Raw genomic sequence first — 16,053 nt, 5'->3', positions numbered from 1 at the left:
AATGCATATCAACAAGACGTAAGATCTGCTGGCAGGCAAGTTCTCCTGCTAAATGGAGCAACTAGAAAAGTAACACATACCCGCTATAAATACAGAGTTGGGGGATAAATATAGTGATAGACAACTGATTTGTTTCCTTACATATATTTGGATATACACACAGACAATTTCACTAAAGTCACGGAACTACATATAGTTTCTCTGCAGAGATGAATCAGTCTGTGAACAAATCAGGCAAAACAATAAAGGTAGATCAACTGTTGATACTACATGTTTCTTGAGAAAAGCAGAAGGCAATATATACTCCTTCAAACTCCATGAGGTGGATTTTGGAGATGCTTAATTTTACTTCTTCTCTGGTAAATCACTGGGGTATTTCTTTTATTTCTTTTACTAAACTCTCCTATTTCTTGTCTTCCTTCCTGTCTCCTCCAAACTAAGCTCTCCTTCCCCTTCCTTTAGCCTCACAATCTGAGAGTATTCTGAAACCTTTTCCTTTGTATCCCACATGCAAAAGAGTATGCCAGTACCTAAAATTCTGTTGTTCTTGGATATGCACTGCCTACCAGCAGCTATTCTTAGGAGTTATATTTTTGTCGCGTTTGAAGAGCACATTTCATTTCTCATACTGCATTTAAATTTTTCTTATTTGATCCATAGCGAGTACAAATGAAGAAAATACAGTCTAAAAAGGTGCAAACCACAGAAGAATGGCTAAGAAACTACAGTTTAGAATCCTTGCAATTAACATTAAAGCATCTGATATATGAAGGCAATATTATGTTTTAAGTGCAGCACCGCCCTTTCTTTAGTCAGTCCTAATTTGTGTGCATCTCTGATGCTAATTATGCAAAGCGTTACAGGAATTCAAGAAGCAGTGTTGAAGAGACAGTTTACTGAAGAGACTGTTACCCATTTTGAGTCCAGACTTTCTGTAAGTATCCATCTTGTTCACGATTTTGATGTGTAACTAATTCTATATCCCCATCCTCCATGACTACACGTACTGCCTTAAATCTTAATTTGTTATCTCTGGGAACTTCAGAGCATCTCAGCATTAAATCCTTTCTGCTGAGATTTAGGGAAGGTGATAATTATATGTCACTACAGCTGAGGTTTTTAATTTTTTTTTAATGCAGTTGCCTGTCAACCAGGTTCTGAACTGAAGCCATTAGCTCATTTTCAGAAAGGCAGCTAGTGAATGGTTGGGTTTTCACAGGTAATACTACGTATGTGTGGCTTATGTTTACTGTAACTTGGATTAGTTTCAAGTCATGAATCTAGTCATGATGTGAAAGTTAAAAGTTTTCTAAGTAAATTTTAATGGTATAAAATCAAGGAAGCTTAATTTGTGGGAAACATTTAATGGTTAGGCTCAATAAGCTGTAGAGTAATCATCATGTTTTTGCTGATCTTCACAATACTTGTTAGACTGGTGGTAGGAGTGCCATTACTTCAGCGTACCTCACTGTGTCAGTCGTGAAGATCCAGAATCTTCAGAAGGTCCACCTTCTGTACGTGGGCCCTGCGCCATCTAAGCAAACTGTCTGCAAATCTGGTTTAAAAAAAAAAGTAGCTTTTATGTTCTGAGAAAGCAAAAAGGTTTTCCCCTTTGAAATGTTAATTTAAACTGTCTTTTTGCCAAATTGTAAAAACTATGCACATGGTATTAAAGCCAAGTTGATTGAAGTAAAACAATTTTAAAGGCCAGCAAGCACTTTGTTTTACCTCAGGTTATACCTATTTTGAAATGAAATTGTTGCAAGTCGTGCTGCAGTTAGTCCGGCACTTCAGTGAGCGTGCTGCCTTTCAAGCCCAAGGTTACATTTCATGAGTGTCTGGAGCAGTAGTGCAGTTTGTGTTAAATGCGTCTCCTGACAATAACCTCCGTGTGATGAACTAAGCTCAGTTTTGCCAGAGCTTCTGTTGTTCACACATACACATGGTGAATGCCCCTCTCCTGTCTCTGAGCAGAAGAAGCCAGCAGCTTATTATTCAGCTACGTATCTAATCAGTCAAACGGCATTCGGGGAAGAAGTATTTAAACGGTTAGCCCTGCAACCACCAGTTGTGATTTTCGCATCTGTGAGAAAAAGGATGTGTTGAAGACAAATGGTTGAACGTTACATGGCTACACCGTGCAAGAGAATGCCTTAGCTAAATGTGTGCTCTGCCTTTGTCAGGGCGATTGAACTTCATCAGCACCGAGTGCAGTGGCTGTTGCAGGACACTAGAAAGGCAACTTTAACTTTACAGTATATTTTTAGAATGGAACTGTATACAGCACTGAAGAATAAAATAACTTTTGAGTGCTAGTGGCTTCCAGAAGCTTATGTATTTTCATTATTTACTGTGAGTTACGCATCATGTGCAGTGATACTTGATGCTTGAAAATTGATTATTTTACTTGATCTTTCATTGGTATGCAATTTTCTGCTTTCTAGATCTAGGCCTTTTCTTTTTCTTAGCAGTCTTAATCATCAGGACCTCTCAGAGGGATTTAAAGGTGAGCAGACTGTGCAGAGCGTAACCCCTGCCTGGCGCGGAGCTGTCTTGTGGCCAGTCAAAAACAGAGGCCACCAGGTACCTCAAAACAGCCTCAAAATCCGAGGCCATCAGAAAGCAAACAGGGACCTGACGGTGGGTCCTGCAGGGCAAGGCCTGGGGGTGTATGGGAAGGCAAGTGGACGGCCATAAGGCATGCAGTGCTACAGCTTTGTCACCAGGCTACTTGGGAATAAGTCACTGTGTCTTTCCCTTCCACCTCAGGATTGTTCCTACCACTCTGTCCTCACCCTCATTATTGAATTTCTCATGCAAGGCCAGCATGTAAGCTGAGGCTTTTTAGTAACCAGCTTCAATTTACTTGCCTTGCAGGATGTGCAGTGGCTCCTGGGGAAGAGAAAAAGTCTGAAAAAGACCTGGGCATTACCAGGAGGGATATGGATGACAGGACAAGAAGCTCAAGCAACCCTTGGTGAATCCACATCCTCACTCTTGTATGCTGTCACATTCTCTGCATCTTTTATGAAGACCAAAGTTTTGAGTTGGACAGGTACAAAGGTGCCATCTTGCATAAGGTGAGCCTAAATCGGCTGCAGTTTCTAACATCCCTGACACTGGAGGATCCGAGAGGCAGGGACTGCGGAAAGAGGAGAGACTTGCGTGCTCCTCCTAAATGGCATCTCTTGTTGCCACTGTCAGGGACAGAGTAGTGGTATAGACTTAGGACGCCAGCCCAGTAGGACGCTTTCTATGTTCTTAGGACATGGTACTACAATGGAATGGAAAAGTGATTAAGTTTTAATTACTTTGACAGCCTCTGTCTTGTAGACCGTTCTGCTGAATCTTTCTATCATAGTTAGACCTCTTTCTCCACTGAAACAGTAAACGCCAATCCCAGTGGTTGAAACCCTGAAATGATTAGGATTGCCATAATTAGATTGCGGAGGAAAACATATCTGTAATTTTTTGAGTCTCTAAACACAGTATAGCTCAGAAATAAAGATCAAAATTTTATTTCCATGTTGGTAATAAAAATAATTCCATGACTTCTGTAAACCATTGCATAAACGCTATAGTGTAGAAAAGTTTTAACAAGTGTTAACAGTTTTAACAGTTCACTACAAGTAAATGAGTATGCATTATAAATAATATGTTTTGTATTAAGAACAATTTCATTCACAAAATCATTTCTCTCTGTACACTCAAAACATTAATGGCTTCCATAAATTAATGAGTAAAAATTCTGTATTTATTTAGGGTCTGATGATGACCACAGTTACACAAGCATAGTGTGACAGTAATAATATTACTACCTATATTTAATACTAGGATACTCTGAATGGCAATATAGAACAAAACAAATATGTCTTTAATAATCTGCTATTCAAAGAAGACCAATAATAAGCCTATAGCATGCAGCTTGGGATCTATCCGTAATTAGCGTACTTCCGGTTAAATTACAGCTCCTAACTGTGAAAACCCTGAGAAATCACAATTTTAATCTATTATTCCCCAGGCTAAAGTAACTGTGACAACATAATGGCATTCACATTAGAAATTATATTCTTACATAAATTAACACAGAACTTTGTCAAATACCAAAATGAATCTTGAAAATTCATTTAGTTTGCTTTTATGTATTTTGTGACTTCAGCAAACTACCACACTGTAGTCTTGCTAAAATATAACTTCAACATATCCAGTTTCTAGACAGTGTATATAGTACAAGGACAAATACTTACAAAGGTCAGGTTGCACTTCTGACTTCTTCCAAACAGCTGTCTCTAGTCAACTGCGCATGTATTTTATTATCCTCCGTTGTAAAAGTACGTATTTATTTGCATTTGCAGTTGACCTGCTTTAATAAGATAAGGAAAACTGGCTTGTAATTCTTCACAAAAAGAATTTTGTGAAGAACTGCATTATTTTCACATGACTGCTGTGTGTGATGATGGATGGTTCAAGTGACTACCAAAGGATTCATCTATAATTATAGCAAGCTGCCCAGGCTGAGAATTTCACACATAGGTCTGTTTCTTTGGTATATGTTTTTTCCTTCTCCACAACATTGGTTTGTTGGTAGTTTTTAAATGTGTCTGTAATTCAGCAGCAAAGAAACTTATGGGGAACACCTGCAAAATTTCCCGTACTGGTATTACTATAGGACACACATCATTATTTTCAAGATCCATCACTTTAAAACACAAAACATACAATTTTAAAAAGCAACAGACTAAACATATTAGTTTATTTCCTATAAAAATGCAGCACATATAAACTATGAATGTCAATGTGACGATTCACACTGCAAGTGCTGTTTACATTCCTTTTTTGTTGGGTGTCGCAAGATTAGGAAAATCGCCTGTTAACTACAATTAAAAAAAAGGGGGGGGACCAAAAAAAATAGCTCTAGGACACAGGCAAATGCACTAAAATACACACAAAGAACTATAAACTTTGACAAGACAGCACAAAACCACGCTTCCGTATCTCATGGGTAACAAATGTCACATAGCTGCATATGGGCAGCACAATGTGGCCTAAGCTGGTTTCTTCTAAAATACCAAAGCAAAAGTTTTCATTGAGATATTTCTAAATATTTTTGTGAGCACAATGTTTGCAGAATGCTGTTCCACACGAGATAAATATTAGTAAACCGGTGTTCCAAAATAACTGCTTGTTTGAAAAATATGTAATATAATTTCAAACTACAATTACACGTTATTGATTTGCTCACTGTTTTAAAAAAATTAACAAACCCTTACATAACTAAGTTTGCTTTAGTCCAAAATACTGTTAAGGTTCAAAAATCAGTCTTTGTTATAGACTGCACAGATGCAAAAAATACATTAATACCTACAGCCAAACTTAGTGATCCAAGTTTTTTGTTGTTTTTTTTTTTTTTTTTTTTTAAAGTCCAAAGCTGGCTACATTTTTAAAAATGGCAGTTATCTTATTTTAGGACAGAAAAGCGTTTGAAAATGCAAATACAGTCCAATTTTATATTTTTCTCAGTACAAACGTTTTAGAGAAATTGTGTTAAAGTCACCAAAAGCACATTATTAAACCCAACTTTGGTCTTTACAGTGATCTTCAGACAAAATTTTGAAACAGAAGCAAGTAGAAGTGTATTTAATATTTTATCCTAGTTCTCCCTTCCCAAAAGGTCTCCAACAGTCCTGCAGATCAACGTCTTAGGAAAGCAGCGACAAGTCTCTACATTTAGTGTGTCATGATTTTGTGCCACCTCAAGCCTTTGTACAAGGAATGCTAAAACCCAAAGGAGAGAGTGATTCCAGTACTACTGGCTTGGGCCCTTTATTTAAGACTGACACAGTTCTAAAAGCTCTATTTTGACAATGATAAACTTTAGTATACATCTTGGGTTTTGTTTTCACATGACTGAACTTTAAAGAGATTAACCCTTTGCTGCCTGTGTGAATTCACTTTTTGTACTAAATACAGTAATACAGAGATACAAATCATGTAACACAGTAGTAGGTCATTTCAGTCTAAGTTGTACTAGTGTCACACCTGAAATTAACAGAAAAAGGAGTAATGCAGGCAATTATAAGTAAGAAAAATAAAAATATACAGTGTCAACATGCAGTAATTAATTAACTTCTCCTCCTGAATTGTATCTTCCCAACTACCAGGATGAAGTAAGGATATTACCACCTTTTAAATAATCACTGTGTCAAAGTGCCACTGCCTGATTTCATACTTACATAATTTAGTAGCTCCTTTCAAACATGCATTACTTCATTACTGAAAAAAAGTGTATTTTTTAAATATTTATAAAAGCAAGAGATGTATTCTAGTTATTGTCAAATTGTTCAATATAAAATTAAGCAATAGAAATTATTTGCAAAATTCTTTTTTTATGTCTTCTGCCATTTTATAGGATATGGGGCATAGGCACTTGGTAATGTTATCTATATCATATCTGCTCCCGATGAGTACCACACAGGTTAGGAGATGTACAAAAACTTTAAGACTACAAACATCCAAACTGAGGGAAATACGCAAATGCACAGTTGTTTACTAAAACTGATCTGTTTCACAAAATTGAAAACATTGAAATTTGAATATGAAAGCATATACGCCTCACTGTTTTTTTCTCTGCTGGTACATTTATAAATACTACAGTATGCAGTTAACTTATAAATTGTAAAAAAACTAAGTTGTCTTTTCTATTTAATCATATTGTGATTTAACAGTAAAACCATGTGAAATATTTTAAATTCACAGTACACATATAACACATCATATTATTGCATATTAAAAAATAAACATAAGACCTAGAAAGCAGCTTGAAGCAATTTACAACATACCTTCTAACAAAACACAATAATTAAAAAGTGCTTTTATATTAATCAGAGTTTTTTCCAAACATCCAAGTAAACATAGTGTTAGACCGATTCCAAAATACTGGCTCTGGCGTTCCACACACACCAGACATGGCCAAGGGGCCGTGTGTCCTCTTGCGTTGTGTAGTTACTGCATCTACGTATCCATCTTCTGTTAACGAAAATAACAGGTATAAACACTTCATTCAGGCATTATGGTAAGATTTATACAAAGTGATTACAGTGCAAATGAACCTAAGTAGCTTGTGCACTAGGAATGTAAGTGGAAGTCAGAAAAGGCTGCGATGGGACTTGGGGGGAATGAAAGAACCTCAAGACTACAGAACCTCATCAAATGACCAAAGTTGATATGTGAAGGCGAGAAAGCCTTATTCTCTATCGTAAAGCAACTAAGTTTCTCACATCAAAATGGAAATCAGTCTAGCACTATTAAATGGATTAATTATGAGTGATATTCTTATACAAAATACAAAACCATAAAATTACTTAATGAACATGATACGAGTACTATGCCTATATGTTACCACAGATTATTTTTTTTCTTGCAGCAGGGACATTCTTCTTGTGCAGCTGCACAGTGATCACAAAGTACATAATGTTGACATGGATTCAGGATAATGTTACGATCACCTTCCTGACATACGATACACTTCTTCGACTGAAGCTGGAAAATCACCTGTAAAAAAAATGTTGCACTCAGTAAAAGCTATTCCAAAGTACACAGTTGCAGTCGAGCAGCTTTACACTTAGCTTGGTCCCCAGTAAAATTCTAATTTAACAACAGAAAGGACAATGTTTTTGTATGACAGTGTCGTGGTTTAAGTAGGCAGCTGGCAACTAGGACAACGCATTCACTCGGTCCCTGGCCCCCACAGTAGGGTAGGGAGAAGAGGGAGAAAAAAGAAGGAAAAAAACCTCGTGGGTTGAGTTAAAGACAGTTTAATAGAACAGTAAGGGAAGAAATAATAATGATAAGTAATAATAATAATGGAATATACAAAATAAGTGATGCAATACAATTGCTCACCACCTGATGATCAGTTGCCCAGCCCACCCCGAGCAGTGATCACGCATTTCTGTCCCCCCGGCCAACCCCCGTTTCTATACTGAGCAGGACAGCCATGGTATGGAACATGCCTTTGCCCAGCTTGTCCTGTCTGTGCTCCCTCTCAGCTTCCATGGGAAGCTGAAAAAGTCCTTGACTAATGTAAACGTTACTTAGCAGCAACTAAACCGATATGTGTTACCAACATTATTCTCATACTAAATCCAAAACACAGCAGCTGCTAGGAAGAAAATTAACTATTCCAGATGAAACCAGGACAGAGAGAGTGTGGAATGGAGGGTCGTAAGCTCAGAGCATGCACAACCTTTAAAGTAGCAGCTGGAAGAGTTAGGAAAAAAACTCAGAAGAATCCATTAGGTTGAGAAATCTGAACCACCCTCTATTCCAGAAAAGAAAGACATACCACTCTGAAATGAAACCTGGCATAAATGTGTCATTGAAGGTTACTGAGCTGCCAGTTAATCAAAAGTAGTTATGCAGATGAAGAAACTTACCTCATCTATTGTTTCTAAATCTAAGTGCAGCCGATTTTGTAAGGAACGAAGCTTTGGCAAGGATATCTTTTCTATATCTCCATAGTTTTTCATATAAGGTAATGTAGTAGATAGACAAGCAGCTAATTGCGCCTTCAGCTTTTTTAATTTATTTTCCACTTCCTCCTTCTTCTGAAGAGCGAGTTGTTTGTCCGCATCTGCGATGTTAGCACGTTCTTTTGCTTCTTGAGCCTCTTTCTGCCATGCATCACATGCCTGGGAGAAAGAGATTTCCAGAAGATAAAAAAATGATTTTTCTAAATTAACAACAGAAGAACAAATTCAAAAGCCTACAAAGATGTAGGTAATCTCTAATTTTAGACAGAACAATACATTTACTGTCAATTTAACACTTCTCCCTACTTATCCTAGCTTATAATTAACAACTTTTCTTGTTTTGTTTTAATATAATTTTTACGTATGTTACTGTTACTTGTCTGCAAACAACCAGAAGCCTTTTTGGAGTTCTATAAGTGGAACATATTTTAAATGTTAAATTCATAATTTAATGTCAAGAGACATCAAAAGCTGTCAAAATCTAGTACAGCTGCTTAGCTACCCCTCGTCACAGAGGAAACAACATGAGGGGAAGGAAAGGACTACAGAAAATGCACCAGACTGGCAGTTAACAACCTCGGTTTGACTGCTGCGCTGGGTCGATACTGTCCAGGTCGCTACACAACTGCAGATCCTGGCAAGCCTCTACTTTTTTTGCGTGCGTATCATCTGGAAGGAGGTACGGGAGGGAATGTATGTCTTTAGTTACTTAAACATCAAGATACTTGACGCTGTTCAGCCTTATCCCGATATGTGTAAGTGTCCCACTCTAGAGAGGCAGATCAACTTTCAGAAAATGAGCTGCCCTTTAAAAAGCTCCGTTTCCTTTATGTCGCCAGCTCATTTTGAAGATGGAAAAAACATTCCTTTCACAGACTGTAATAAAACTCTGGGTCCAAGGATGAGAAGATATGTAAAAAGGAAAAACAGTAGGAGCTGCTTGTTTGTTAAAAAAAAAAAAAAAATTACCATAAATTAACATACCTGTTTTACTTGTTGCCAAGATTCTTCCCATTGTTTTAGTTTTCTCTTGGCATCATCAAGTTCCTGTCTAACTCGAGTTAGTTCGTTCCCACTGGTGTTCGAACTTGCTGAGGGGGTAGTGCCACTGCTTAGTACTGGGGATGGACTAGGAGAGAAACTCCCAGTTACAAAGTCCCAAATGCTCCCTGTAACACCATTTAAACCTGTAAAATAAAGGCAGAAAAAATAAGCATTCTGCATGCACTGCTGCAAAATGTTTCACGTGCGGAAAACAGGTGTGCCACATACACAAAATTTTACTTTTATCTGCAAGACTCATTATTTCACTACCTTCAGAAATGTGACAGCCTGGAAAATGTTTACAGTATTTAGAACAATTCAGGAGAGTTACCACGTTTTTTTTCTCGCTGCTTTTAATAAAAGACAGTACAGTGCACAAAAGGAGAAGGAAGAGTGGGAATTCATTTATATACAAAAAGCTTTGTTCCTAGCAGCTCATACATCATTTTCATTCTTCCTCTTTCTCTGTTTTGTATTCTCCTTTTGCAAAAGGCTGCAGCTAAAATGCGTTCCTGTATGCCAACTTCTGTATTTTAGCCCTTTCAAATGCCTCTGCAAATATCTCCTCTTGCAAGAATTCTTTTTCTCCCTTCACTAGGAACGGAAGTTCACTCCTTGAACTTTCTCCCACGTACTACATGTAACTCCATTATCAGTAGCGTTACCAATTACAACAGCTAGGCTTTGCTGTCCAGATTAAGTCATAAGAAACATGCAAAGCCTTGAACTGAACATCTCTTACCTGCCACTGAGGTGGTAAGGTAAGAGATTACTCTTACCATACGCAAAGCGGAGCCTTCAACTGACTTACCTAGAGAGTTGTGAGAGGAGGCTGAGGTGCCTAACATACTATGCTCTGTCTTCAAAGGCTGAGGCTGCTGGTGGTGAGGAGCCGTAGTGGATGAAACAAAAGACTGAGACAGCGATTGTGAAAGAGAACTGAGTGGCGAGGTTGAAAGGGATGACGATGAATGTAAAGATGAGGAACGAACAAGAGAACCTGGAATATTGACAGGTGCTGAACTTCCCAGTAATCTTTGACCTATGCACGTGTTAGGGAAGAAAAAAGAAAAAAAAATAATTTTTTTCCAAAGCATTACACAGCTCTCTGTAAGTATGTTTCTGAAAAATGTATCAAATGCAAACTATATATTCAAATACCTTCCATTAAAAAACCCACTTTATTTATGTCCTATTGCAAAAACATTTTTAAAATTGAACACTTGAAAGTAGTCTTCCAAGTGCCTAAAACCAGAATTTGTAGCCTTTACACGGCAGCGGCCTTTTCTCTTCCTTTGTAGCTGCAGATAACACTTTTCAGATCAAATTATTCGACTTATTTTTACAGCCAACAACTAACGCAAGTGGAGAAACTGACTGGAATTTAAAAGATTAAGAAAAATTTGGGTTTTATTTTAATGTGTAAACTAGAGTTAGGCAAATGAGACTACATACCTTGAAAATCATACACAGCACAATAATCAGACTTTCCTCTACATATTTTGTTTTTGTTCAGCAGATTTTAAATGTCCAAGACCCCAAACAAACGCTGTATGAAATGGTAGCAGAAGAACCATCTCTTTTCTGGTTCTTGAAGTAGTTTCAAATCCGGTTGTATTTTGGCAAATACAATCTGCCCGCATGACTTCAGTTTACGGGGCAAGGTTTTGGCAGCGGGGGGTGGGCTGCAGGGGTGGCCGGGAGAGGCTGGGGCTGCCCCATGCCAGACATGGCCTGTCCCAGTGGACTTGCTGCAGGACACAGCTGCACCCTTCAGCCACACTGGTGGCACCTCTGGGAGAACGTATTTAAGAAAGGCAAAAAAAATGCCACACAGGCAGAGAAGGAGGGAACAAAAGGTGCGAGAAACAGCCCTGCGAACACCAGGGTCAGGAAAGAAGGAAGTAGAGGAGGTGCTCCAGTCACCCGAGCAGATATTCCCCTGGAGCAGATGTTCCCCTGCAGACCATGGAAGATTTGGAAGAGACCATGGTGGAACAGGTATTTCCCTACACCCCATGGAAGAGACTACGGTACAAGCAGGAATTTCCCTGCAGCCTGTAGACAGGACTGGGTTGGTGCGGGTGGCTATTGCCTGAAGGAACCACAGCCCATGGAGAGCGTATGCTGGCACAGGTTCTCCTGACAGGAACTGTGGCCCCTGGAGAGGACCTACGCTGGAGCAGGGACAAGTGTGAGGAGGAAGGAGCAGCAGAGAGGAACTATTATGAACTGACCACAAAGAAAAGGTGGCATTTTAATTTCTTGCTGTTCCCCCTCTTCATCCTTCCTCCCTGCTGTCTCTTCCCTGCATTGCTCTCCTTCGCTATGTCTTCCTCTCCTCTCCTTTCCCAGAAGAGGCCAAATGGCTGAATACTTCCCAACAGACTTTCAACTAAATTGCTCCTTCCAGGTTAGATTCATAGGAAGATTAAGTCTCTAACTTGCAAGTGTTGAAGTCCTAAAGGTTGCTAGTTCTTTCTCATCAAGACTTGTCCCCACTCCCCCCTTGTCGGCCCCCACAGCACATAGTGCCTGCAGCCAGACTTTGCAGCACTCAGCATGCAAGCACTCCAGCATAATGCCTTCCTGTGAGTGCATGCAAGTCCTTCCATAAACTATTACGCCCAAGGGCCCAGGTCATTAAGCATGTTAAAATTAAAACAAATAAACAACAAAACAGTTACTGGACGGATCCCTTGCAAAATACAAACAGGATGACAGCGGTACAATCCCTTTATACCACAAAGTTAACCAGCTGGAACAAAACTGAGGACTTTTTTTTTTTCAAAGTCTTTGCTGTACGTAACTATTTTGATGAGTAAAAGTTTAGAAAGGTAAAAAAGGAGGATATTTTAAATGAGTCTAGTTTTACAAATTGGACCTCTTACTTGCTAATCCAAGGTCACTGCCTTCTTGATCTTCTAATTCTCTATCTATGGATGCGACGTTCACATCATTAAAATGCAAATCTAAAGCAGAACCTGTTAAACAAAACATTGTATCAATGAATTATCCTTGAATTATCCATAAAACTATCATGATGGCTGAAATGAGGAAACTTTATCTGACTATTTATGTTAGTGTTTCCATCATAGTGTTTTCACATCTAGGTTATGATCTTAAGCATACTACTGACACACAGTGAAGGATATCCTCTGGATTTTCTAAAAGGGAAAACTTTCATACATAAGCTATTACAGCTCTTTAAGCTGGTGAGAAGCCTCTGTAAATGCTGATTTTACAGGTAGGGAAGTGACTATCCCAGTCACTGTAGTCAGTGATAGTGATCGCCTTTGTAAAGAATTTTTAGGTTTTATGTTGAAAATCATTATTGAAAACTTGCATAAAGCCTAAGTGAGTTGAAAAGGAACAAACAGAAATAAAAGACACACTGGCTTGTGTAAAAGTTTACAGAAGATCCAAAAGGGATCTCTTGATCCCTCTGGAATTAGCCTGATTCCTCTCTCATAGCCTAATCCTAAACATTAGGCACTGTAACCTGCAGAAAATCTTTGGCAGAAATACTAGACAGTTGTAAAAGCGCTAAAAGTCAGAAATTGAAAGACCCATTTGGATCATTAATAGAAGATCAGTGCAGTGTTATTACGTATAGGCATTTTTCTAATGTTGACTAGGCTATCTAATAGGCTGCACAGTCTTGGAGCTCCAGATAATACGTGAAGGGAGTTACTGACCCAGAAGCAGGATCCACAGAACAGTGCTCAGCAGGAAACTGCCTAAGCTGGCCAGAAGCAGCTACCAGCCAAGAGATAAAGTTCACATACTACACAATGATGCTCATGACAAAGACACCCAAGAGTTAACATAGCTCTTTGTGAAGAGTTACTAGTCTGGGTCTCACAAACAACACAACTTTATTAGTACGGAGTTGTGCCCAAACAATAATCCTTATCTTTCAGCAGTGCTGACAAAGCAGCTTGGTGTCCAGCAGTCAGAGGGAAGAAGGTCTCTGCATCATCATTTTGGCCTGAAGGGACATGCCCTAGCCTTTCAAAGTTTTCCAGCAATAACCTTCTGTTGGAGAGAGGTGCCTAAAGCCAGTCCTTCTATACACTGCAGTAAGGAGGGGAGAGATGGCCTCCTTTTACTTGATGACTCAAGGCTTAGAGTGCCACACATGCTGTGTGAAACCCAGATTAAAAGTCCCTCTTCCATACCGGGTTTGGGATCCCCATTGCTGCACTGTGCCTTCCCTACCTTTGCCTTTTACATAGGTAAGGGCCTTTCATCTCCAACACTTTCGCCTCCTATCTTGCCCTTTCACCCACCTGCTCTGGCAGTACCTTCCAGAGTTGCTGGGACCCTGTGCTTCCTTGCTTGTTCTCATGCTCACCATCTTGTTACGCTCACCATCTGGCACCTGCCACTGGTGTGAGAATCACAATTCCTTTCTCTTCTCCTACTCCTGATTGTAGCTTTTCATTTACATTAGAGGGGCGCAATAATATCTTTGGACACCACTCAACAGCCAGTTAGCACATATCCACTGACCAACATGTGCTCCAATTAACACTAATAACATCATAAGCAGTAAGAGCCCATAAGGAGTTTGGGATGGTCTTGATGAAAAGCTATAGTATAGTACAGTTAATATGGGAAAAGTAATATGTGGGAGAGAACCAGACACTGCACTGGAAAGGATGCCCAACAGAGGACACTCATCTACCCTGCCTGTCACTTCTTTTCCCACCCGGCCGCTGGGACAGTTTTCTCTTTCCCTTTCTTGTCTCTCTCTTTTCTTATGTTTTTATATTTACCTGGAAATAATTTTCACCATTATATGGCATCAGCTATGCAACCCACTAATAAATCTTCAAGCGTGTGAACCTGTCTCAACATCCTTTGTGCAAAAACGCCATACACCTGTGAGAGCAAACCTCTCATCGCTACGCTGCAGGATGTTCTGAGAGAGATCCCTCTCACTTTCACTAAGTGAAGCTGTTCCACTTTCTTTCAAAAAATTCAAAATTCTCTCAGTCATGAAAAGAGAGGCTTTAAAATCCCATTATTAGCACCGTCATTATCTTTAAACAGGAAAACAAACTGGTTTTTTTCAAGCTCTTGCAATTCCCCACATCACCCAGATGTTATTAATATTTGAAGTTATTTGCAGGGTCAGGCTCAGTATGTTGCTGCGCAAGTACGACAAGCAGGAATGAAACACAATGATATCATAAATGATACACATAAATGATACTGCTCAAACACTAGATCAAATTAAGCCTGCAGCCCATCTAAATCAATAACCGGTCACGTTCTCCTCATGCGAGGCCTTAACTCATTCTGCCACACTCGTCCTCCTCTACCACAAAAAGGACTGACACATTTCCTTACTGTTTATTATCTAGATTTTCGAAGCTTAATTTCTGATACCTTCCAGCTCTCTCAGATTCCACCTCACAGGGTGGAAAGTCAGTGGAGTGCAGGGCGAGAACACATACAGCATCTTAAGATCACAACCAACATATATGGGAAGCAAAAGGAGAGACATCGATTTTCCTTGAATGGCAAGTCTTCCAGACAAGTAACATCCCCATCCTTGAGTATCCAATAGAAAGCAGGGAAGCAACCAAAACATTCCCAGGGGAAGACCACCCACCCAGACCTAACAAACACAGACAACAGGGTGGAGTATCAGGCTGGCAGATGTCCCCTAATGTTAAGGTCCCACCTTCTCCCTACTGCCACTTGAGTCGTTCCCTTCACTGCTGCCCAAATCTGTCTCCTTTGACACTTTGCTTACCTAATTTCTCTATTATCTTTAAAAATATTTTCTTTTTTTCTTTTTCTTTTTTTTCTTTTTTGTAATTTTCAGGAGAACTTCAAACACCCTGCAGCCTTTATGTTCTCAGATAACGCTTCTTTCTTTTCTTTACCAGACCACCACCAGACAACTCAACCAATCTCCCTTGACTCTGACAGGAATAGACTGCAGCAATATACCTTCTTCCACTCCATCATTCCTCAGTTTTCAACGTATTGTCCAAGCCTCGATGCTAAATACTAGTTCTAGGTAATTGGTATGCTTATTCCCAACTGCCCTGCACCCTTCTCTTGCCCAGCTCTTGGGGACTATTACACAGGAGAAAGAGAGGGCTTGGAGCTCCCTGTGAGATCAAGATAAAGGGCGACACAAAGGGCCACAGCCGCCACTGTCTGACAAAGCTTCCTCAGTCCTTGCTAATTTGTCCTGTATTTGCCCTAATCCTTTACACAAATCCGTTCATCCCCTTTCCCCATAATCACCTAGCCCCTTCCCTTGCTGCAGCTCTTTTTCTATCCCCTTTTTTTTTATGATTCTTCAATCCACCACTTCCCATGAGAACACTATGTATTTATTTTCTGTTCTACAGTAACATCTTAATTTTGTGCTCTATTCAGATTACATGCAGCACTTTATTTTTAATGCCATCCTGTATATCCATGAAACAGAACTCTGGAAAAAGGATTTATA

General features: G+C 39.3%; 1 protein-coding gene across 15 annotated transcripts in view; it reads right to left on the bottom strand.

Annotated features, from left to right (window-relative positions):
* Positions 1-3,502: 3,502 nt before the first annotated feature.
* UNKL (unk like zinc finger) overlaps positions 3,503-16,053 on the bottom strand; it is a 52,841-nt gene continuing 40,290 nt past the window's right edge. For 12 of the 15 annotated variants that reach the window (XM_074597294.1, XM_074597292.1, XM_074597297.1 and 9 more), the window contains 5 exons: positions 12,467-12,559; positions 10,387-10,617; positions 9,516-9,718; positions 8,436-8,690; positions 3,503-7,551 (listed from right to left, as the gene is read on the bottom strand). In XM_074597294.1, the coding sequence (XP_074453395.1) occupies positions 7,396-7,551; positions 8,436-8,690; positions 9,516-9,718; positions 10,387-10,617; positions 12,467-12,559 (938 nt within the window). In that variant the 3' untranslated portion in view covers positions 3,503-7,395. The remainder of the gene's footprint in view (positions 7,552-8,435; positions 8,691-9,515; positions 9,719-10,386; positions 10,618-12,466; positions 12,560-16,053) is intronic. The other 3 variants (XM_074597293.1, XM_074597306.1, XR_012588646.1) reach the window with 2 other exon arrangements.

This window comes from Larus michahellis, chromosome 8, assembly GCF_964199755.1.
Source record: "Larus michahellis chromosome 8, bLarMic1.1, whole genome shotgun sequence".
Lineage (NCBI taxonomy): Eukaryota > Metazoa > Chordata > Aves > Charadriiformes > Laridae > Larus > Larus michahellis.
Note: the sequence above shows the minus strand (reverse complement) of the source record. Positions and strands in the feature narration are given on the sequence as shown.